The 23,326-nt window shown below is 47.2% G+C and overlaps 2 protein-coding genes across 5 annotated transcripts in view; one reads left to right on the forward strand and one right to left on the reverse strand.

Moving 5' to 3' along the window:
* Positions 1-1,425: 1,425 nt before the first annotated feature.
* The window catches only part of Mocs1 (molybdenum cofactor synthesis 1), a 28,137-nt gene continuing 6,236 nt past the window's right edge, over positions 1,426-23,326 (forward strand). For 2 of the 4 annotated variants that reach the window (XM_005318725.4, XM_013355762.4), the window contains exons 1-7: positions 1,426-1,642; positions 7,438-7,564; positions 9,056-9,223; positions 19,933-20,097; positions 22,115-22,176; positions 22,475-22,586; positions 22,896-23,008. In XM_005318725.4, coding sequence (XP_005318782.2) covers positions 1,520-1,642; positions 7,438-7,564; positions 9,056-9,223; positions 19,933-20,097; positions 22,115-22,176; positions 22,475-22,586; positions 22,896-23,008 — 870 coding nt within the window. In that variant the 5' untranslated portion in view covers positions 1,426-1,519. Of the gene's footprint in view, positions 1,643-6,671; positions 6,694-7,437; positions 7,565-9,055; positions 9,224-19,932; positions 20,098-22,114; positions 22,177-22,474; positions 22,587-22,895; positions 23,009-23,326 lie in introns of those variants that run through there. The other 2 variants (XM_005318726.4, XM_078020069.1) reach the window with 2 other exon arrangements.
* The window catches only part of Daam2 (dishevelled associated activator of morphogenesis 2), a 122,435-nt gene continuing 113,534 nt past the window's right edge, over positions 14,426-23,326 (reverse strand). The window contains exon 26 of the mRNA XM_078020068.1: positions 14,426-14,548. Within this exon, the coding sequence (XP_077876194.1) occupies positions 14,516-14,548 (33 nt within the window). The 3' untranslated portion in view covers positions 14,426-14,515. The remainder of the gene's footprint in view (positions 14,549-23,326) is intronic.

Consider the following 23,326-nt stretch of genomic DNA (forward strand, 5'->3'; position numbering starts at 1 on the left):
TGAAACGAGAGGGAAGGATTGTTAGAGTCCTTTGTGGGCACAATGAGAGAAGGGTATCTTGAAAGAGGGAACTGACTGTCCTACAACCAGAGTCTGGGCTAGGGCAGAGAGGATGTTATGAAAAGGTGTCTCCTAAGAAGGTTCAGAAGAGTTTTGGGAGAGAAGGGTAAATTTGACTCTGGAGCAGTGGGGTTCTTGACATACATAACAGAAAAGAATTTTAGCACTATCCAAAGGTAGGTTTATTTAGGAAAGTAGATACAAATTCAAGGGAGAGGGAGAGAGATCTGAAAAGAGATGATTTGGGTGGTAAAGCAAGAAATAGACATTTAAGGGAGAATAGGGCTATCCTGAATGTCAGAGATGCCTTTGACAGGGGAGGGGTTTCCTAGTTCTTCTTTTAAAGGAAACTGGGTGAGGAGTGGGTATGGAAAGGTTATATAGGAATGGTATCAGTCTGGTCATCTCAAGTAGTGTCTGGTAGTCTGGTCAACCTCAGGATTCTTAGGTTGATATGGTCTTTGTTACATGATCAATAGCACCAGAAAGTTCCCTAAATTATAGGTTCAACCAGGTACCTTGCCAGGTAAGGTGTCCAATGCCTGTAATCCCAGCGGCTCAGGAGGCTGAGGCAGGAGGATTACAAGTTCAAAGCCACTCTCAGCAAAAGCGAGGCGCTAAGCAACTCGGTGAGACCCTGTCTCTAAATAAAAATAAAATAGAGCTGGGGATGTGACTCAGTGGTTGAGTGCCCCTGAGTTCAAACCCCTATATCCAAAAAAAGAAAAAAAGATGTGGTACCTCTTTGCTTAATCTAATTGCTGGGGGGCGAATTAACAGTGCATTGGTAGATTTATAAATTTCCCAGGAATTTGTGGGAATAACAGGCCTGGAAGAGAGACTGGCTTAGAGCATGACAGGCCTGAATAAATATGCAGAACTCATGGATTAAAATCCTATTTTCTTTCTCAAATGTCTACCTATTTCTTCTTTTATCCTTCTTCAAAGTGAGTGAGGCGAGTCCTCCAGCTGTAAGATCGGTCTCGTTTTTGTGTAAAATTCAATATTTCATGGTGGGTGGGGTTTTGTTTGTTTGTTTTGTTTTTGCATCGACTTTGAATTTTCGCAATACAGCACTGAAATTTGACCTTAGTAATCGAGTTTTACTGGCACTCCCTTAAATCCTGCGCCCAAGGCAGTGCTCCTTTCTCCTGGCCCTCTTCCTACCCTGATTATAGCGCTTTCCACCTGTCACAGCACGTTCTAAATTCCGGACCAGAGAAGGCTGGACGAAAAGAGCTTTGCTGTTACCCTGGAGTTGACGCTTCTGCCCAAGAAAGCGCACCCTGCCCCGGCAAGGGGCGGGGCAAGAGGACTACAGCTCCCAGAAGGCCGCGCGGCGCCCTCGCCGATTGGCTGCGCGGGCGCCGCCCTCTCCCGGACGACCCAGGCAGTGGAGGCCCGGGCTAGTGCGCTCCTTGGCCGGCCACCGCCAAGCCGCTCCCCGCGGGCAGGCTTCATGGCGGCGAGGCCCGTGTCCCGGATGCTGGAGCGGCTCGTGCGGTCCAGTGTCCGGGGCTGCAGCTCGGGGGCTCCTGTGACGCAGCCCCACCCCGGGGAGCCCTCCCAACCCGCCACAGAGGTGAGCCCCCTGCACCCGCACCTTTCCCGTCCAGGCCCGAGCATTTCACCCCTTCCCTAGAGAAGCACCAGATCTGTACTTTGAGCCCCTTCTGGGACCCCCTTGGCGCTCAGGCAGGCAGCGAGTGATGTTCCCCAGATGGGCTACCTGGGCTCACCTGCTAGCCCAGCAGGAGCGGCTCCTTGGAGGCTCGCTTCAGAACCCCCGTCCCAGACCTGTTACCGGCTTCCACGACTCAGTTTGCAGAAAATAGGGGCCGCCAAGGAATGGGACTTTGCATCTAGTGAGGTGTTTTGTAAGTACTCCACAGCCCTGTCTCACTTTTTTACCTTTTCTCTCCTTATGCCCTGAGTGGAGGGTGTCTGTGTGTGATAAGGTGTTCCTGTGATAACAGCTTCATCATAATGTGACACTAAAAATGTCACCAACAGTCAGTTATTACTTTGTAATCACAGGGCTTTGTGCTGTGTCCTTTTGCTTGCTCTTTCTGCCTCATCTTTGTTTCCCTTGGGAGGGTTCAGCCTCATTCTAGAGGTTACAGAGCAGGACGTGGCTTTTTCCAGTTTAAGGGTTTCTGCCTCTCTTGGTAGGAGCCCTCCATCCTTGACAGTGCCCCACAGAGCCTTTCATGTCATAACAAGTTCTAAGTTTATTATTTTGGTCATGTGATTAGAGAAAAATTTGCCCAGCATCTTTTTACATTTGGTAAACATCTTTTCTAGATTAATCTACTTCTTTTCTAGTCTTCCAGGACAGAGCATGTCCTGGGATTCTTTGGATCACTCAATCATTGACCTCTCCATCTTTCTCAATGAAATGGTGGGCTTGTGTCCAGAGCACTTGCTTTCCCTAAATCTCAGCCCCTCTAGGATCCTGAGATCCTAGGATCCAGCTCATTGCTTTTGGAAATAGAAAAATTTTAGTATCCTTGAACTTTGTTTTCCCATCTCTTCTTCAGTGAAGTTCAGAGATGACTTCGAGATCTTTAAAGAATTAAAAAAGGGAAGTTTCCTTACCCCTCCCCCTTATTTTGTACTTTTCATGAGAGGGCCTGTGCTAGGTGACTTAATAATAAGTGATCTCCTTTAGTCCTCACAATAAATAGAATCAGGTGGGTAGGACCTGTATTTTCAGGTGAAGTGGTTCAGCTATATCATTCCTCAGATTACTGTAAAGCAAGGGAGAAAGAACTTTATGTGGATCCTGGGGAGAGGAGCTGTGCTACTCTTTGTTTACCCCGCAAGGGCAGATTGGATGTAGCAGGAAGAACAGCGATAGGCTCTGGGGCAGAATACCAGGGTTTGAATCCTGCCCCTTATTAGAAGTTTGAGTTTCAGCAAGTTACTTCTCAGAACCTCTGTTTTCTCACAGCATCTATGCCATATAGGATGTTAACAGTTAATATATTCTAACATATATACTTAGCACCTCCATGTGCCAGACTTTCCTCTGTGTTACATAAGCATTTGTGCTAATTATTATCCTTGCTATCCTTGGCAGGTGCTGTCCTATGAGTTTCTCCCCAGTCCCCCAGACATGCAGGATAGTCATTCTATCAGCTGAACAATCACATCTGATTTCTGAATACTGGGAGCTCCTCAATGCCAGGGACTCCTCTGCCTTTCTAGGTATTTCCCTATGGCACTTGACACACAGCTGTGTGGGCAGGGGCATCAGCAGAACCATTGGCTCTTGAAATGCAAGTAGAGAGTATGGGAATAGCAGGCTGAGCACTGGACAGGGAGTCCTACTGTCATTCTCCATCTGCCTCCAATTTCACCTGGTTTCGGGACTGTCCCTTTTCCTTCCTTCGTGTCTATAAATTCAGAAGGTTGGACCAGCTCATGCAGTGGGAGAGGGTACAGAAATCCATCTTTAAGAGAATCTCAGAGGTGAGATGAGCTCATCCACAGAGCTTTCCAGTTGATAAGAGCAGGGGTGAGGGCATCTGGAACCCCTGTCCCACCTTCCCTTTCAGTGGAGTCCCTTTCCCCACCCCTCACAGGGATCTGTTTTGGAAGAGCCAGAATGAAAAGTCACTGGGCATTGTTTGTGTCCGGATGTGGCCATGAGAGGGAGAAGTAAGTGGGAATTGGCTGTGAAGACAGTGGAAGGGGGAAGTTCTTGTCTGGGTCTGAAGACAGGTTGAACAGCTTCCACGGGTACAAAAGGGCCATGGTGGTGTCTGGGTAAGTGGAGACCTGCCACAGTGATTAGGGTGGCCCACACAACCTTCTCTGCATGATTTAGTGCAGCCCAGGTTTACCCCTCTTTCTTCTGAAGCTCCAGGTACTTTGTGTCCTCTTACTGAATAGATTAATTTTGAGGAATCCCTGGTAATACATCATCCCAATAGCAGGTAAATTGGGACTATTGATAAATGAGTTTGGCATGTGTCCTTTTTCTCTTAAGTAACCCTGCTATTCTCTCTAGATTCTAGAGCTATTGGGCAGCTGGCCTTTACCTTTCTAGTCAAATGCCCTTAAGGGTGAGGTTCTTCCCTTAACTGCCTTGGTAATACCCTTTCCCACCTCCTGTACCCCAGTGAGTATAGGATAGATAAGAGATAAGCAGTAGCATATGGAAGGCTGCCCAGAGCCTGGTTAGTAGCACTAGTATCAGTGGTCTTAGAGGAACTTAGACCCCCTGTGTCCTTCTTTGGGTGATGTGGTGGCAGATCTGAAAGTCAGTCGCAAGCCATGTGCCATTAGTAGAGTTGGACACATACATCCATTGTAGGAGTTAAGAAAGTGACAGTGATTACTTATGTGTCAGGAACTCCTCCAACTGAATAGAATAATAGGATTAAGAGTAGAATAATAGGATTATTATCTACACTTTCTACAGGAAGAAACTTAAAAGTTCAGAGAACTCAGGACACCTGCTCAATAGCAAGTTGAGGTTTATAATCCAGGTTTACCTATTTCACGAATTATGACTACCACCCTCAAACTAGAATGGCACCTGATCCTGGTGTCACTACACCCATGGTGAACCTTGGCTGCATTCTCACCTAATTGAGTGAGAATCTTTGGGGTGGGGCTCTGTCCTTAGGACTTCTAGAAGCTCTTCAGGTGACGTTGATGTGCAGCCAAGGTTGAGAACCTTGTATTAGGTTAAGCTGTATTTATAGCAGAGACCAGCCCAGAAGCGAGTGTAAGTGGATTTCCCATACGCCACCTTTCTCATCCCATTAGATAGGCCTTGACATGACAGTTCAACACTTGGTACCAACGTACTTTGCTCCATGCTGGAGACATGAAATCCTGTGAGAGGGCTTCCTGCAGGAGAGGCTGCCTGCTCCAGGTTGGGGCCCTGGGAATGTGGGCAGCCTGGAGCTTTCTGCTTCCTTGACATGCCCCAGCCAGTCCTGAGTGAGTGAGGCCCCTGTCGCCCAGTAATCCCCTCTGAATCCTGGATGACTTTGGTGTGGGTATTTTTTTTTCCCTCCAGAAGATTTAAGGAAAGAGGAAAAGAGTGAGAGAAGGCAAGTAGGACCTGCAGTGTGGGAGGAGAGGCAGGATGGAGGGCCTGAGAGCACTCCCCACCGCTCCCTGCTCCTCCAGTTCTCTGGTTTCTGCCAAGTCATGCTCCTTGGTCCTCTCACCTGCTCGATTCCCAGATTTATTTTGGCTCCTTCTTCACCTAGCCACTCCCCACCTTATGTTAGAGTAAGCAGAACATCTTGGCAGGTGAGGAGGTAGAGAACCTGTGGTGATTAACATGATTACATTGCAAATAGCTGTTGAGGGGAAAGGGTTGCAGCTCTGCCATAAACCTGGGTCCCTCTGATACCGCCGGTTATTGATGACGAGTTCTGCTCCCTCACATGTGGAAGTTTGAATATTACAGAAGCACGCCAAGGCAAGCATATAAAGCAGGGTTCATTTAAAAAGGGTAACATAGACTTCTCCCAGGAGGGAGGGGGGGCCATAGCTGATATCCTGGTATCCCAAGAAGTCAGGTGTCCTGCCTTTTTTATATGTCCTAGGCTTCCTTGGTTCTCCTGCTCTCTTATTTCTGTTCTTCTTGCCTAGTGACTAGGCCCAGGAGATGCTCGGTGGGATGGTGGGATATCCAAAAGGTGAGAAGTAGATGGATTGGGGCAGCGGGCGGCGGGGGGTGGGGGGGGCAATTCCTGGGACAGGTTACCTTAGCAACAGGTTGAAGCAGGGGCAGGTTATCTTGATACAGTAGAGGAAGGGCTCTGAAGGCATTTCAGTCCCTCAGGGGGCAGTTTCCAACTTCCTTGAACTTAAATTGGCCTCTTTGATCTGACCTGACTTGATTTACCTATCTATACTGACTGCCTCTTTTAATTCTGGCTTCACCTCCTTGTCTCATCTCCTGGACTCTAATGGCCAGTGGGATTTTAGATGATAGTGCAGCCCCTGACTTTTCTAAGGGAAGTGACTTAGAATCACAGCAGCCTGCAGTTTAGAGAAGTGAAAGTTGCTTGCTCCCTATGGGACTGTGAGCAGGGTTTCTCCAAGGAGAAACCCTTGGAGGGGTAGATAGTAGTGAGGAAAGTTTATGGACCCAGAAAAAGCATGACTCCACCTACCCACTCTCATGCTCATGCCCCTTCTATCTTTGATTCAGTTAATGACTCCTAAACCTGGCTCACTTTAGAATCTCCTGGAAAGATCACAAATATCTGGATTCAGGTGGAATCCAGTGGAACTTTTTTCTTGCCCTCCCCAAATGATTTTAATGTGCAGCCAGGGCTGAGGTGACTTATCAGTTTCTTCCTCCTAGGTATATGCACACAGCTACCCTGGACTTCTAGAAGGCCAGAGGCCTTCTGCTCTTAAATGGCAAGATCATGATGATCCTGGTTATTAAGTTACCAGCTTCTTTACTTCTAGCAAGACAATCTTGACCTATAACCTTGTTCTTATTTGACAGTGGGAAAGCAGACCAGGAGAAGTCAAGAAACTTTTTATATCTGGTCACTTCTGGCCCAGAAATCAAGGTTCTTGCACCCAGCCCAGAGCTCTGTCCATAGACCTCACAGACAGGAGCCAGGGTTGTGATTCTTTGTCCTAAAGGTTGGTCATTGTCCTACCTACCTTAGACTGTAATTAGAAGAAAGAACATAAACTTAGAATGAGAAGTCCTGAATTTGAATCCTGATTCTGCCAGTGTGTTCTTGGACTCCATCCTCGCCTTGGTTATAATGACCCCTTATGGGTGGGTGTGGGAATTGGACAGAGAACATTCTTTGGGAACTTTAAAATTGGTAAGTGTTACCACCAGGAGCAGTGATCTCACTGCTGTTTGGATTGTCATTCTCTGGGCTCTGGAAAGGGGAGAGGGCTGAGCAGGAGACAAATCGGACTAGCTATGGAACAAGCAGGGTTGGCTCCCTTTCTCTCCCCAGAACTGGTTTGGGCCTTGCTTGGAGCCTGCAGCAATCTCCTCTCTGTAGGCCCCACACAATAGGTGCTAATCCTTCCTTCTGGCACTAGGTAGAACAAAGAATAAGGACTGAAAGAATCCCTACCCACCCTTGACTCCACCTTCTGCCCAACTAGAATTCCCCATCCTCAGCCAAGTGTCTAGGAGAAGGGTCCTTCCCTCCGTCCTGTTTCCTAGTCTCTCAATTAGAGGGGCAAATCCAACTCCCCTGAAGTTGCAGAGCCCAGATAAATAGTTTAGAAGTGCTATCCACATGTAAGAGGTGGGGGAGGGGCTGTTCACCTTGGGCCCTCGAATTCACCCCAGGTGGGTCTCCTCCTGCCTCCCCTATCCTGGAAGTCTGCCCCATGATTCCCCCTGCCCTGTCCTTGCAGGACCTGTCCAGGAAGAGGCCATTCCTGAAGGAGCATGTGGCCCCTTTCTCCACCTTCCTCACAGACAACTTCGGCCGGCAACACAACTACCTGCGGATCTCCCTCACTGAGAAGTGCAACCTCCGATGTGAGTCTCCATCCTGAGCCTGCTCTGGGCTCACTCTGGGCTGTTGTCCCTTTGCTGAAGTGGCTTCTGAAATCTCCCCGTGACCAGAAAGCCACTTTGGTCCTCTGATGTTGGTCTTCCAACTTCCTCACCCACCTGCCTTGCTGGCCAAGCCAGGCAGGCTTTGAGGGCCTAGAGAGGTCAAGGCTGAGTTTCAGGATTCTGGAAGGTCAGCCCTACTGATATTATATTTGAGAATAGTAATGTGATTGGGTCCTGGACTTCTCAGTTTTCAGTTCTCCTTCCTCCTGTTTCCCTTCCATTTCTAAAAGTCCAGGACATGGCCAGGGTCGGGGTAGTTTACATTATAAATAGATGATATATATAGCAGCGCCTGAGGTCAACACTGCCAGCCTCGAGATGTCCCAATCCTGTGACTGGTCACCCCAAACCATGCTGACACACAGAGCATTCATAATTTCCTGCAGGGAGCATTCTGGGCGAGTGACCCCTGCTACAAGGACTTCCAGAGTTGAGTCTTTCTTCCCCTCCTCCCTTCTTTCTTTGTCCCTTACTCCTTCTTTTGTCTCTTACTTCTTCTTCTCCCTTTCTCTTCTCTCCTCCCTTCTTTCCTTCCCTCCCTCCTACTCTACCTCATAATAAGAAATATATTTGCTTCATGGGTCAGTAAACACACACACACACACACACACACACACACACACACACACACGCACACACGCGCGCGCGCGCGCGCGCGCATTTGGTAAATGTTTAACCAAACATTCTACATGTGCTGCATTCTTATATTTTTTAACCTATTCTTCCCAGTCTCTGGAGTCCACATCTGGACCCAACATGCTGCTTGACTTTGTGATAACATCTTGACCCAACCCTTAAGAAAGCTGCTCTCTAGGAAGTGGTGGCAGGAAGTGGTGCCCCCTCCATTCCGCAGCTCACCTGTTTACCCCTTCTGCTACCTCACCCTGGACAAGGAGCACCTCAGTTTTCCAGACTGTGAAGTGAGACTCATAACCTGTAATAGATAGGGTGGATTTGAGGGCACTTGTGTCTACAGAGGACAGTGGCTTTCACCAGACCGGAGAGGAATACTCTCATGACATGCCCAAAGAGAAGTGACTGCCACAACTAGGTAGGGGAGGAGAGCGAATAACACCAGCAGAAGTGGGCCCAGGGCCTTAACCCTTCTAGGCAGACCCTACCCCAGGCTGAGGGACCAGCGTTCCAGTGCTCCCAGCCAGTTGATTTGGTTAAACCCTTACTTTCAGCTCCCCACAGAGGGATGGTCAGGCCAGGTTGCGGGGGCCAGTAAGATGAGAAGAGGGAGGCAGGGATTCATAGGACTTCTGACTCGGTGAGATCTCTCCCCATTGTCTAGACAGGGTTTAGGGGAACTGTTGACCTAATGGGAAGCTGGGGTGCATGGACATCCTGGGCCTGCCTACCAGGCCATATCTATTTCCTACCTCCTCATCCCCTTCTTTCCCTCAGGCCAATACTGCATGCCTGAAGAGGGTGTCCCCTTAACCCCCAAGGCTGACCTGCTGACTACAGAGGAGATCCTGACCCTTGCCCGGCTTTTTGTGAAAGAAGGTGTTGATAAGATCCGGCTCACAGGTGGAGAGCCTCTCATCCGACCAGATGTGGTGGACATTGTGGGTGAGTTGGACAAATGTCATCACCATCTCGCATCTCCTGCCTCCTCCAGCTGAACTCAGGTGTTAACCTTAATATTGGCAGTTGTCATTCATTTGACATTTGGACATTATGTTCACTTGGTCCTATAAGGAGTGCTATTTATTATTCCTTTTTTGATGAGAAAAGGAGTCATGGAGAGATTCAGCTTATCCAGGGTCACAAAGCTGCTCAATCCAAATCCCAGTGGCTTGCTGTCACAGTGAGACCAAAGTCCTCCCCAGTCGGCCCACATGACTGATGTCTATGACCTCTTGTCTGCCTCTCTGCCTCCTCCCTCCTCTCCAGACACACAGCCAGGTTTTCATGGTTGCTGTTCCCTTCCAGGGGAGCTTGGGGCTCACTGCTTGACCTCCTTTAGGTCTCTGATCAAATTTCAGCTCCTCAGCAAAGCTTTCCTTGACCATTCTGTCTAAAGTGCACCCCACCCATACACCCAGTCACTCCTCCTCCCAGAAATTGGCAAGAGGCAGCCCAGGGGCCAAATTTGGTTCACCACATGTTTTTTATATGACTTACAAACTGGGAATGGTTTTTTATATTTCTAAATGGTGGTGGTGGGGGGAATCAAAAGAATAACAATTTAACAGTTTCTACCACATGAAATTCATATGAAATCCTAAGTTTGTCCATTAATAGTTTTATAGGAACATAGCCATGCCCAATTATTTCCATATTGCAACTACTCAATTCTGCAAAAGCAGCCATGGGCAATAAAGACTGTGTTGCAAAACTGGCCAGACAGGCTGAAAATGTCTATTATTTGGATTTTCTCATAAAAAAAGTATGGCAATCCCTGCTCTTTCCCCCTTACTCTTGTTTAATTTTCTTTGTAACATTTATTTCATCCTGGATTATTTGTCTGCATATTTGTTTTTTTTTCAGTGGTCTAGCTCTTCCTTTACCATGGACACTCAGGTTGCAGGGCAGGGTTTGTTCCCATCTCCCAATCTGGGCCTGAGGTGTACTTTGGTGCTCACTGTTGAATGAATGAAGGAAGGGTAGGTCAAAGCCCATTCTCTGGAGTAAGACATCCTTCTGTTTGAATCTCAGTTATGACTCTTACTGACAGTATATCTTTAGGCAACTTTTAAGATTCATCCTAAGCCTTGGGGCCTTGAGGGTACAGTCTTACAGGGTTGACCTGAGGAGGGAGTGAGAAGGAGTGACCAGCACTCAGCTGGTGTTCTACAGGCCTCTCACTTTGTGCTGCTTTGAAGCCCCAAGGACAGGCAGAGACTTTCGTTCATATTGTTATGAATAATGGAATCAAAGGAAAATAAGGCTCCATGTTTTGGGTGCTGCCTCCTTCCCAGCTGCTCTGGATGGGCTCTCAGCACTGCCTCATTCACAGGTTCGGTAGATGTTCTGGCGAGAACCTCCTCACAGGCCTGGTGCCGTGTGAGAGCTTGAAGATGTGGGAGCCGAGCTGCAGGCCTCACTGCTTCGCAGCCCACGGCAGGAGGCAGCTGCTGGAGTGGCTTGCTGGCCTTGTGCTGAGGCTGACCTAGCGAAGGCCAGGTGCTGTGGGAGTACCAAGGAGGAGCCCAAGGCCAGGGCCCTCTGAAAACCCTCAGTCCCCACGGGTCACTCAACCTGGCCTCCTGCTAGCATTCCCGTGCAGCTGCAGGTCCTCAGAACTGAAAGACTTCCTCAATTCCAGGAAAGGGCTGTAGCCGCTGCTGGTTGCCAAGTCCAGCCCCCTCATTTAGGCCACTTCCTTGGTCCCCTGCCATGGCGTGGGGTGGGTTCCACCTTCAAACCTATGCTCCATGCCAGGCCTGAGGAGGAGCCAAGGGAGGGAGGATGACTGGCTGGTCAGCGTGGTGTGGGGACTCTGAGCTGTCCATGGAAGGCGGCCATCAGCTTGCACAGTGAGAAGAGCAGGAGCCAGGGAGCTTGGTAGCCCTAGTTCCCAGTTCCGCCACTCCTTGCTCCCATGAATTTCTTCATGTTCTTCCCCTTCCCTTCCTCAGCCTCCTCATCAACTTTAAGGACCTTTCCCTTTCCTGCTGTGATGTGCTGACAGGCACCCTGGACAGGTTAGGACAAGGACCTGCCTACTGTGACCTGCTCCTGAGGATTTCCCTCCTCCCCACCTCCCCCCTCCCCCAGTGCTTCAAAGAATGCAGCTGCCCTGCTTTGACCTCCTGTGGAGCGCTTTCTGTCCTCCCCTGGCCCCTCTGGTCTTCCCCAGAGGGGCTTCCTCACAGCAAAACATCCTTAAGGGCAGGGCAGGTAGGTGCTCCTGGGGAGTGAGGACTGGGCTGGGGTAAGAAGTAGAAGCCCAGCCTGTGGAAGGATGTTCATTAACATACATTTGTCCCCACCCTCCCAGGTGGCAGAGTGGAAGGATGATGGCAGCTCACAGGTTTCAGCCTGTTCGGCTCCAGCCCTGCCCAAGCTCCCACCACCTGAGTGCTGCAGGGCTCTCCCCACCCTTGGGTCTGCACCACGCAGCTCTCTGGCGCCCTCTGTCTGCCGTCCCTGTAGCACTCACAGCCACCCTCTTCCCCCAGCCCTTCTCCACTCTACCTCTGCACACATTCCTCTGCCCCTTCCTTTCAGTTCAGGTGGGTGTGAAGTCCTGTTGTCCACTAGAACTGTCCTAGATGATGGGAAGGTCTTCGTGGTCTGCTGTGGTAGCCACTAGGCATAGTAGCTCTTAAGCATTTAACATGTGACTAATGTGGCTGTGAAACTCGTTTTTTTACCCTCTTGGTATGAACAGCCTCAGGACTAGCAGCTGCCATGTTGGAGAGTGAAAGTTAGGGACTCCCCAAAAGAAACAAGGGAGAGGAAACCAGGAATGCACATGCCTGACGGTGTTGAGGGGTTTGCACAAGCCTTGTACGTGTGGTGACTTCAGAATGGCTTGTCACTGTCAGTGCTGCAGTCTCCACTTTTTCTTCTCTTTCCCCTTCTGTCTTTGTCTTCCCTTTCTTCTTTCCTTCCCCCCTCACTCCTTCTCTCTTGCTCATAGAGAAGAGGCAGATCTCACACCTTAAAGCCCAGGAGAGTCTCCTGCAGTGGGCAGCCACTGACAGACTTTGAGAAGTGTGATGTTTTTTCTTTTATTTTTGATGGAGTCCACTTGTGTAGAAATCTATTAAATAAACTCCTTGGTTCTTGAGGTATTTTCATCACTGGTCTATATGTGACTTGATTTCCTTTACTCTCATTGTCTTAATAACGTTATCAGTTCCTAAGGAAACACTCTCTGACCAATCTTTTTTCTTAAGGGTAAGAACATTGGTAACAACTTCTAACCACCTTTGTGGACTTCCTGATTCTGTCCCCTTTTCCCCCACTACCACCTGAGGCAAACACTGATAAACTGTGTTTATCTTTCCCTTGGTTTTACAAAATCAGATGTAGTGTTTTTGAACTTCATAAATGTGCTGTACGTAAACATACAGCATTTCAGGACTACAGTTTTGATGTCAGTGAAATTCATACGAGGTAGGTATCCAGAGTCATCCTTTCCCTGTTCTCCGTGAGCTGCTGTTCTATTATATGACTATGCTGTATGTTTTAGTGAGCATTTGAGTTGGTTACCATTTTTTGGGTTTGTAAATAGTGCTGTTTTGAACACTGTTATTCTCACATTTCCTGTACGGTTTCTCTAGAAGCAGAATTGCTGGCTCATAGAAAATGTGAATATTTGACTTTGGAAAACAACTTGGCATTGCTTTATGAAGTAGTTGTCCCTCTGTATTCTCGCCAACAATACAGATTCTGCTCAGCAGCCTCTTTAACACTTGTGGTACTATTCTTGATTTTTGCCAGTTAAATGTGTAAAATCGTGTTTCATTGTGTTCTCGATTTATATTCTCATGTTAGGAATGAGGTCCAGTATCTCTTCACATGTTAACTAGCCATGTGTAATTCTGTGTAATACCTGATCATGTTTTTTCACATTTTTCTACTTGGTTATTTGTCCTTTCACATTGATTTGATAAAGGTTATTTGTATATGTTGCAAATATCTTCTCCCAGTTTGCAAAAATAAGCTCTACTTTGAATAATGATACTTTTGAACAGTAGCAGATATTAAGTAATTAAGCATTTTCTTATTAATTAACATCTAACCCAAGGTCAAATGAACTGTTCTTTTTCTGCTTAAAAAAAATTAGTTTTGCATTAAAATTCCTTGTTCATCTATGGATGATTTTTAGGAATCCAATTTAATATTTTTCCATACAGATGGCCACTTTTTCTAGGTCCTTGTATTGCACAGTCCCCATTTCCTCCCATAAATTTGTCATATAGGTATTGATCTGTTTCATGTTGTACTCTGTTCTATTTATTGCTCAGTTTTTGTCTTCATGCCAGTATTGCACTATCTTAATCATTCTAGCTTCAGAATATATCCATTATCGAGTAGGGCAATTCCTTTTTATTTTTCAACAGTGCTTTAGCTGTGTTAAACTGAAATTTAAATGGACAAAGCTTATCAAGTAACATGGACAAACCTCCTGGGGTCTTAATTACATTGAATTGGGAAGAATTAACATCAGTTTTGCTCATAGCCCCTAGAGCTATCTTCCTCCTTTGCCCTTCTCTTTGCTCAGGGATCACATTGTGTAGGGTCCCTTGTCTTTTGGCCCCTTCTCCTATTCTCTGCTGGATTTCCCCCTGTATCTTTGGCCCTAGGCATGGTAATGGATCCCTGGTGTCGCTAGTCCGAGTACCATACTGTGCGTTGTTGGGTCCTTGCATCCTGCTCATACCTTTATAAGCAGCTTTCATCATAGTCTAATTTAACCATCTGACGTGAACTCAATTTTATGCTGGGATCCTGACAGAGTCATTAAAAACAAACAAACAAAAAAAAACCAAATCTGATTTTTTTTTTTTTCTGGTACATTTCTTTGTTACCCAACTCTTCCATCGATCGTTTAGTATGGCTGTTTAATTTCTTTTAATTTTCCTATGCTAACAACTGTATAATCTGTAACTAAAAGCTGCGTCTTTTCTTTTTGATCCAATATGCCTTTAATTTTCTTGTTCTATCGCCATATCCAGGACCTCAGGTGTGCAGTGTTGGATAATTAGTGGTGATAAGAGATGTTAACTACAAGTCACTACTTCTTCACAATCTGTTGAGGCTTGTTTTATGACCTAATTTGGAAGTTTCCATGGATGTTTTGAGCATACTTGAGAAAACTGTTCTCTGATGGTTGCATATAGAATTCTCTATATTCATCCATTGGGTTATAAAATTGGTGATTCTAGTGTTCAGCCCTTTGTGTTGTCATGATCTTTGCTGGGTTTGTGTCTTCTTGACCTGCCAATAATAAATGAATAGGTTTGTTAATTTCTCCCAGGGATTCTGTTGCTTTTTATGTTTATTTATGTAAAATATTTTTTTTAGTTATACATGGGCACAATAACTTTATTTTGCTTATTTATTTTTACGTGGTGCTGAGGATTGAACCCAGTGCCTTACATGTACGAGGCAAGCGCTCTACCACTGAGCCACAACCCCAGCCCCTCTGTTGCTTTTTAGCTTATACATTTGAAGCAACTTCACTGGGTACATACATATTTAGAGATGTGGTGTGTTTTTGGTAAATTTAACCTTTTGCCATTATGTACTAACTAAATTTTTCTCTTTAATGATACCTTAGTCGTAATATATGAGTTTTATTTTACCAAAGTTGTATCAGCTTTTATTATGTCTGCTATATCTTTTTTCATCTTTTTACTTCAAACTTTTTAGCGTTCTTGTACTTTGTTTGTATTTCAAGTATAGTTCAGTGGCAGAGCACTACAGAGTAGGTGAGACCCTGGGACCAGTAACCAGCACCCTCACTCACAAAAAAAAAAATACCACCCAGTTGTCTTTTATAGTCAATATCACATGAGAGAGGTCTCATGTCATTTTGGTCCTTGGTCCTTTAAGGTGTTCCATTCTTTTATTTTGAAAGTTATTAATAATCTTTTTTTAAAAATCTGATTTCCTTGAATTTTACTGTAGTATTTAGTAGACTATCTTGAATAAGATTTTCCTCAATTGTTCTGTTGGTATTCAATAAAATTTCACTTTTTAAAATTCATTTTATAAGAGGACAGTTTGTTTTGGCTCATGTTTTCAGGGGTTCAGTTCATGGTGGTCCAAGGTGACACAGACCTTGCTAGTGGAAGGGCATGCGGGAGAAGCACTGCTCCATTGTTCATGGTGGCCACAAAGCAGAGAGAAAAGGGGAGGGGGCTGTGGGGAAAATACACCCTTGAACACTTTTATTCTCACATTTCCTGTACGATTTCTCTAGGAGCAGAATTGCTGGCTCATAGAACATGTGAATATTTGACTTTGGAAAACAACTTGGCATTGCTTTATGAAGTAGTCGTCCCTCTGTACTCTCTTCCAGCCATGTCCCACCTGCCTGCAGTTCCCACCCAGTTGGTCCATTCAAATTAGGATGGACTGGTTAGTTCTCACAGTCCAGTCATTTCACCTCTGAATATTGCTGCATATCCAGACTGTTAACATTCAGCCCTGAGCCACCAAGAGCTCATTTTCTTCTTACAGTTCAAGTGCATTTAGTTTATCTCCTAGAGTCCCAGAGCCTTAACAGCTCCAGCATTGCCCAAAAGTCTAAGTCCAGAGTCTCATCTAAGACTCAGAGTAAACTCTTGTAAAAACCAAAAGCAAGATACACAGATCCATTATAAAATGGCAAGAATAGACATTCTCATTCCAAAATGAAGAAATAGTGGCAGAGAAAGAAGGGATGGGTGAGGGCTGGGGTTATGGCTCAGTGGTAGAGCACTCATCTAGCACATGTGAGGCCCTGAATTTGATCCTCAGCACCACATGAAAATAAATAAATAAAATAAAGGTTTTGTGTCCAACTACAACTGAAAAGTAAATATTAAAAAAAAAAAAAAAAGGAATGGAACCAAAAGAAAACACAAACCCAGCTAGGCAAACAGTTCCCATAGCACCTTGTACAGCAACATTTTGCTTTTTTTCCCTAAACCTTTTTTAAAAAAAATATTTATTTATTAGGTGTAGATGGACATAACACAATGATTTTATTTTTATGTGGTGCTGAGGATCGAACCCGGGTCCCACCCGTGCTAGGCAAGCGCTCTACCGCTGAGCCACAATCCCAGCCCAACGTTTTGCTTTTAATCCTAAAATGTTTGTCATAAGCTTGGGGAAATTTTCTCCATTATTTCTTCATGTATATCCTTGTCTCCATTAAATCTTCCCCCTAAAAAACTCTGCTGAGTGTTGCTCCTCCTACCTGTGGCCTTCATCCTAAGTTATATTTTGATTTCTTCCTTTCCTTCTCATTTCCTGAGGGCTGCTTAACCCTGGCTTCGAGATCACTTGATTTCTCTGTGTCCATGACTCTGTCATCTGCATTCTTTATATCACAATTATGTTTTTATTTACTATTTTGTCTTATTCCTTTTTACACTTTTAGGATCTACTTTATTTATCTTGGAGCTCACCAGATCTCTCCTTCACTGAACTTGCAATGAGAGGGCGTGCTGCGGCACTGTGCAGGTGGCCCTCCTGTGGGTCTTTGCTTTGAAGTCCTCAGTGAGAAGTAGAGTTGGGAGGAGACGGTCACCCCTAATTTTAATCCACAGTCCCCTAGCCTTTGGAGGGGGAGCATGGGGGGAGTGAACATAGGGGATGGTCAGTCCCCACGAGCTGTCCCCATCTCCTCTCCCAGTAGGGCTTGGCAGGTTCCTCACTTCACCTCCTGTGGGCTCCCAAACTGGTTCTCTTGAGCATTTGCTGACCCCTTCTTCAGTAAGGGGACGGCAGTGATTGTGTCGAGGTGGCAGTGGAGGAGCAAGAAAGGGGCTCACACTGCCTTGCTTTCCTTTCTCTGCTCAAGTTCCCTGCCAGTGGCCCTAGCTGCGCCGCCCCCCCCCCCCCCAGACACCAGTTCAGAGCAGCTTTCATCTTCCTGTGAGTTTCTCAAGATTTTTTTTTTTACATTTCTCCAGGATGGATTGGTGGAGGGATCCAATGAGCACTGCTAATTTCCCTTGTTGGCAGAGCCAGAGTGAAGTTCCTCTCTGCTTTTTCACATAGCCGCTATTTTTAAACTCTTATGTTCTTTTAATATATGTGTATTTAAGATGAGCAAAAAGAATATTGCCACTGCCCATGTGTGTGACCACTGTCAACATTTTGTTTTGTGTCCTGCCTGCCTTTGCTTTATTATGTGTTGCTCTGCAGTTTGTCATAAGCTTGTCGATGGCTATAGTTCACAGCCGTGATTATTTCCTTAAGTTAAATTCATAGAAGTGAAGTTCCAGGTCAGCCTTTTAAAGTTCCATACTCTAACTTCTCCCCAGGATTTTTTCCCCTACACCATGAGCATGTGCATTCCCATGCAATCCTATCAAAACAGATAATTAACTTGGTAATCTTTTTTGCCTTTTTCTCAGTCCAGCTTTGCTAGGATGCAATACTCCTGGTGTCTGCTCTCATGGGAAACTAGGCTGGTTCTCCACCAGGAGCCATCCATTCCCTAGTTTGATGGAAGCACCTGTCTCAGGATGGAAAGACCTAGTCAGTGTTACTATCCAATAGCACAAAGTCAACTACAAACCAAGGGGTGTGTGTGTGTGTGTGTGTGTTCTGACATTATTTAATAAAGAAAAATTATTTATAGAAAAAAATAGATATAGGTAAATTTTTTTTTAAAAAATCACCTATAATCCTTCTATAATCACAAAGATAATTGTTGTGAACATGTTGACAGTGTCAGTTTTATACTACTTCAGTGAAATACCTGAGGCAACTAATTTTTAAAGAGAAAATACTTATTTCACTCATACTTCTGGAGGTTCACGTTCGAGATCCAGTGGGTTTTTGTCTCTGGTGAGGACAGTGGATGGCAGTGGCTGGAGGTTGTGAGAGAGAAGTGAGTGGTCACAGCCCCCTGCGTGTTGAAGCAGGATCAGAGATAAGATGAGCAGAGTCCCAAAGTCTCTTCCTGAGGACACACCCTCAGTGACCTAATGACCTCCCCTAAGGCCCTGCCCTTCCTAACAGTGCGACTCTGGGGACCAAGCTTTTAACCTGTGGGTCTTTGAGAGACATTCAGCATCCAAACCACAGCACACGGTTGGTTTATCTTTTCTCTGGACATTAATTGGATTTGAATGTGAGCAGGTGGGTGTGCAGTGCTACGGATGAACCCAGATCCTTGTGCATCTGAGGCAAGCACACTACCAACTGAGCTATATCCTTAGCACCAGGTGGGGGTTTTTTTGTTTGTTTAGGTTGTGGTTTTGTTTTTTTTTTTTTTTTTTTTGGTCTTTTGTTTCATGTGCAGTTCTTCAGGAATTCATTTTGCTCAGTTTTGCACCTTGCTCATTTTCCACGTGTACATTTTGCTTCCTGTCACGTTTTCTCTTTCTGTAGCTATAGTCGGCCCTCTGTATCAGTTTCTGCATGCACAGAACCAACCAACCATGGATCAGAGTTATTCAGTGAAAAACACTAAGCTGTTGCTGACATGTACTAGGTCCTTCGACCTACCTCGTTTTCACCTGTATTAAACATGAGCAGACTTGACTTGTCGTTATTCTCTAACCTCTGCAGTATAACCTGTTTACATAGTTCTTAGGTTGTATTAGGTATGATAAGGAACCTAGAGATACGGGAGGATGTGCGTTAGATGAACATTCTCTGACCTCTTATAAAAGGGACTGGAGCGTCTGTGGGTTTTGATTTGCAAGGGGACCCGCAGCACTCCAGGGCTTTCCCTGCGGGCTGCCGTAGTGTCCACCATGTTGCTGTAGCCCTGCTTCCACTCCCTTCCCCTGCTCTCAGGGAGGGAGTGAGGCCAGTTTGCCCAGCTTATCCAGATATGATTCCCCAGCCAGGCAACTTCCTGACCTGCCTTGAGATCCCTCTGCTTCTTGTACACAGACCACCAAGCTTGGCACATACTGGTCACTTGCACCTTTTTACAGAATCCTCTTCAGTGCCTTTGGGCTATGGTCATCTCTCCATCTGATTCCATCCACTTTCTATCTTCTAGCCTTTCTTTGTCACTCTAGGCCATCGATGAAATTTTTCTCACCTTCCAGGGCAGCTATGAATCTCTGATCCTTATTCCTAGGGAGTTGTGGGGTGGGGGTGTCAAACAGTACTTAATTTGAACTCAAGTTTTGTTTTTGTTAGACAGAGTCACACAGGCCCTGTGTTGTTGGTTGTTGGGAACACAGTCCTAGATTCAAGGACACATGGACCTGAATCTCAGCTGTTCTTAGAAGCTGCGTGACTTTGAACAAAATTTTTTGGACCCCCAACTAGGTCCCACATCTTAAAGCTTTCACTTCTTTCCAATAGCACCACCTTAGGAACCAAGCCTCTGGCAAGTGGGACTTTGGGCAAATTCCAGACCTGAGCCCATAGCATCAACTAAATAATGCTGATGGCTGTGGGAGGCTTGAGCGAGCTGTGCCTGCAGAGCACCCAGCCCTGAGTGAGCAGTCAATATTTCATTTCTTGGTGATTGTTGCCATGGTTTTTATTCTGACACTTTTTATTTAGCCAAGCCTGATTAACAGGTTGAGAGAACCCCTACTCCCTCCCTCTGTCTGGTCTGAGTCTTGCCTTCCAGCCGTTCTCCTGGCTTCACCAAGGCGAACACTGATGTCTCCCACCCTGTGCTGTCTCTGCAGCCCAGCTGCACCGGCTGGAAGGGCTGAAGACCATCGGGATCACCACCAATGGCATCAACCTAGCACGGCTGCTGCCCGTACTTCAGAAAGCAGGTCTCACTGCCATCAACATCAGCCTGGACACCCTGGTGCCAGCCAAGTTTGAGTTCATCGTCCGCAGGAAAGGTGATCAGACTCAGGTTGGGGTGGGTGTTCTTCTCAAGTTCCTGCATGGCTGGGGCTGAGTGAGGGGCCCAGTCACTGGCTGTAGATGAGGCAAATGCCCACCGTTTGAGGATGAAATACCAACGAACCAGGGCGACCCAGCTCTCCCTGACTCCCAGACTCAGCCGCAGTTTGCCCAGCACTGAGGGAATTTCCAGAATGAAAGCCTTTGGGTTTTAAAACCAGTCTCTGGCAAGCTGGCTAAGTTGGCCACCTTAAGGTGAGCTCTGAAGAAATGTGGGCCTGACCATGATGGAAGTAATCACCTGAGATGGCAGAGCCAGAGTGGGCCCTGCTGGAAGGGGGTCCCCAGCAGTCCCCTGTGGTTGTCCTATGCCCAACTACAGATATAAGCCTCTCTCGTTCACCCCTCCTGTATACACTCCCTCACCCTCTTCCTGCTTGGTGGCCTTGGAGGGTTTGGGGTAGGGGGCGCTGAGGTAGACAGGTAGAGCCATCCTTGACCTATGGGTCTCCCTGGGCCAGGGTCTGGTCTCCTAGGCATGGAAGCTTCAGGGCTGGGACACATTTTTGGAAAAAGTGTCAATATCCTTCTCCCATCTTCTTTCCTCCCCCTTGCTGGTATGTGGCTCCCTGTTTGCACTCTCCTGAGTGTCGAGGAAGCACCAAGCCTCCTTCCTCTACAAAGGGCTGCTCTGCATGCTCTGCAGGGGACAGAAGACACATGTGACCTTGCCCTGACCCGATAGGCTACTAAGGACCAAAAGTTGAAGTATCCAGACAACCACTGCTTGTCTGGTGGTACTGACGAAGTGCCACCTGTCAACCTGGAGGCATTTGTACTGACCTTGAAGAACCCAGAGGGTTTGGTGCAAGGGAGCCCCCTCTGAGGGGACAGCAGGTAGAGAACCTGCAAAGGCTCTGGGTGGGAAGCAGAAGGGGCATCTGTGGGCTTGACCTCCATGTCCATTTACTCCCCTCTCCTGGTTTGTCCTTCCCTGGCGCATATGTTGGAGATAGCATGTCCTGACATGAGATCATCCCTCTGTTCACTCTCTCCTCACTGCCTTTGGGAGCAGTGCTTTAGAAGGGAACTCTGGGTCCTTGGTTAGGCTAGCAGTGTCCTCTATAAAAACTGCACATTCCTGTCCTTGTCCTCCCTCACTGGGAAACCAGAAATGCTGTAAGGAACAGAGACCATCAGCAGGTGCCCTCCCTTGGGGCTACCACCCAGACTGCAGCACCTCAGGTGAGGAGGGGCCGCCTGCAGTTGGTGCTCAGATGATTGGGTGCCTGAGGAGTTTCAGGATGGCCTGGGCACAGCCCAAGGTTAACTACAGAGGGAGGTGACAACAACAGGCACAGTAATGGCTTACCAGCCCTGGAGCAGCACCCACACAATTGGTGCTCAGAGTATATGCTGAGTGAATGAAGGATGGACTGTTGATGAATGACAGGGAAAGGACCTGGGAGAGGGGGGAAACCTGTATTCTGTAAGAGGGAGACTACTCCCCAGTTCCCCCACAGGACAGGACCTCCCCTGGCCCTCAGCTTTCTCATCCAGACATGAGGGTTCAGCTAGATCAGGGGCTGGCACACAACAGCCCACAGGCCAGATCTACCCGCCATCTATTTGTACAGCCTTTGAACCCAGAATGGATTTACAGATAACATTTGGATTAATTAATGATTTGGAACATTAATTGTGAACCCTAATTAAGCAAAATAGTCTCCTTATTCAAAAAAAAAACACATTATTCCCTCCTTCCATCCTATTGTAGATCTGTATTACAAAAGATACTTCATTATCAAACTTTGAATTTAGACAAAACATACTACATGGCATTTACCTATGTGGAATCCTTGATTGTACCTCTTGGCTTACAAAACCTTACATATTTGTTCTCTGACCTATTATAGAAAATGCTTGCCCTCTGCAGACGAAGTGTTCTGCAAGGCTCCCTGTGGTGGGGGAGAGGAAGTTCCTGGGTCCTTGACTCTCTCTCCTTCCCCGCAGGCTTCCACAAGGTCATGGAGGGCATCCACAAGGCCATCGAGCTGGGCTACAGCCCTGTGAAGGTGAGGACTTACCACATCGCTGACTTCTCTTCTCTTCCCCACCTGACTTGGCCTTCTACTCTCACATGGTTCCCCTGGCCCTGGGGACAATGTCCCTGGCCAGGACAGCTGAAGTGTATCTCCCACTACTTCCCTTCACACTGCATGGCCCCAGGGAGTCCTTCAACTTAAGGAGGATTGTGGGGAGAGGTATCGTCTGGTCCCCCAGTGGAAGACCTCTGCAGTTGCTAGAGCCCTAAAGGTCATCCCAAGAGAATGTTGGGTTGTCCCTCATGGTCGTCCCATGGCCCCTGGCCAGGTGAACTGCGTGGTGATGCGAGGTCTGAATGAGGACGAGCTCTTGGACTTCGTGACCCTGACCAAGGGACTCCCCCTGGACATACGCTTCATAGAGTACATGCCCTTTGACGGTCAGTGACGGGGTGGCAGGCAAGGGTAAGGAAATTGGGTCTGGGGTTGAGTGAAGTGTACAAGGTTGGGCTCACCCTGTGGGCCCTGCTGACCGAAGGGATGGTGGGAGGGGTGTGGCTGGTGCTGGCTCAGCGTTGTGCTGGGCATTCTCAGTGGAGTGTGATTGGTCCAGCCATTTTGAGCAGGGGTCCCTGTCCTCCCATCCAAGGGGCTGGAGTCTAATTCCTGTGCTGCATGGGAAAATGAACTGGAAGAACCTTCAATTCTGTGACTCAAGAGCTCCCCCTGCTACCCCAACCCAAATATAGGCAACAAGTGGAACTTCAAGAAGATGGTCAGCTACAAGGAGATGCTGGACACCATCCGGCAGCAGTGGCCAGAGCTGGAGAAGCTGCCAGAGGAGGAATGCAGCACAGCCAAGGTTAGGGAGAGGCTGGGGAGGCCGCTGGCCTCTGCTCCCGCATGGAGAGCAGGCAGGGGCTGCAGAGGGTGGTGTGTTTCAGCAGTGCCTTGGTGACCTCCTCCTGTGCCTGGATGAACCAGCAGATGGGGCTGGGATGAGGCTTCATCTCTTCTGAGGGTTACACTCCAGCAGGTAGCTAGAGGGCCTGCTGTCCCTATCCAACTGGTCTCTCTAGACGTGCTGCCCACAGGTCCCTGTATTGTCACCAAGCACCAGTCATTCATCACACTGGTGTCGTCTGTCATCTCAGGGCTTTGGGTGCCACCTTCCCACGAG

This window comes from Ictidomys tridecemlineatus, chromosome 8 (assembly GCF_052094955.1).
Source record: "Ictidomys tridecemlineatus isolate mIctTri1 chromosome 8, mIctTri1.hap1, whole genome shotgun sequence".
Taxonomy (NCBI): domain Eukaryota; kingdom Metazoa; phylum Chordata; class Mammalia; order Rodentia; family Sciuridae; genus Ictidomys; species Ictidomys tridecemlineatus.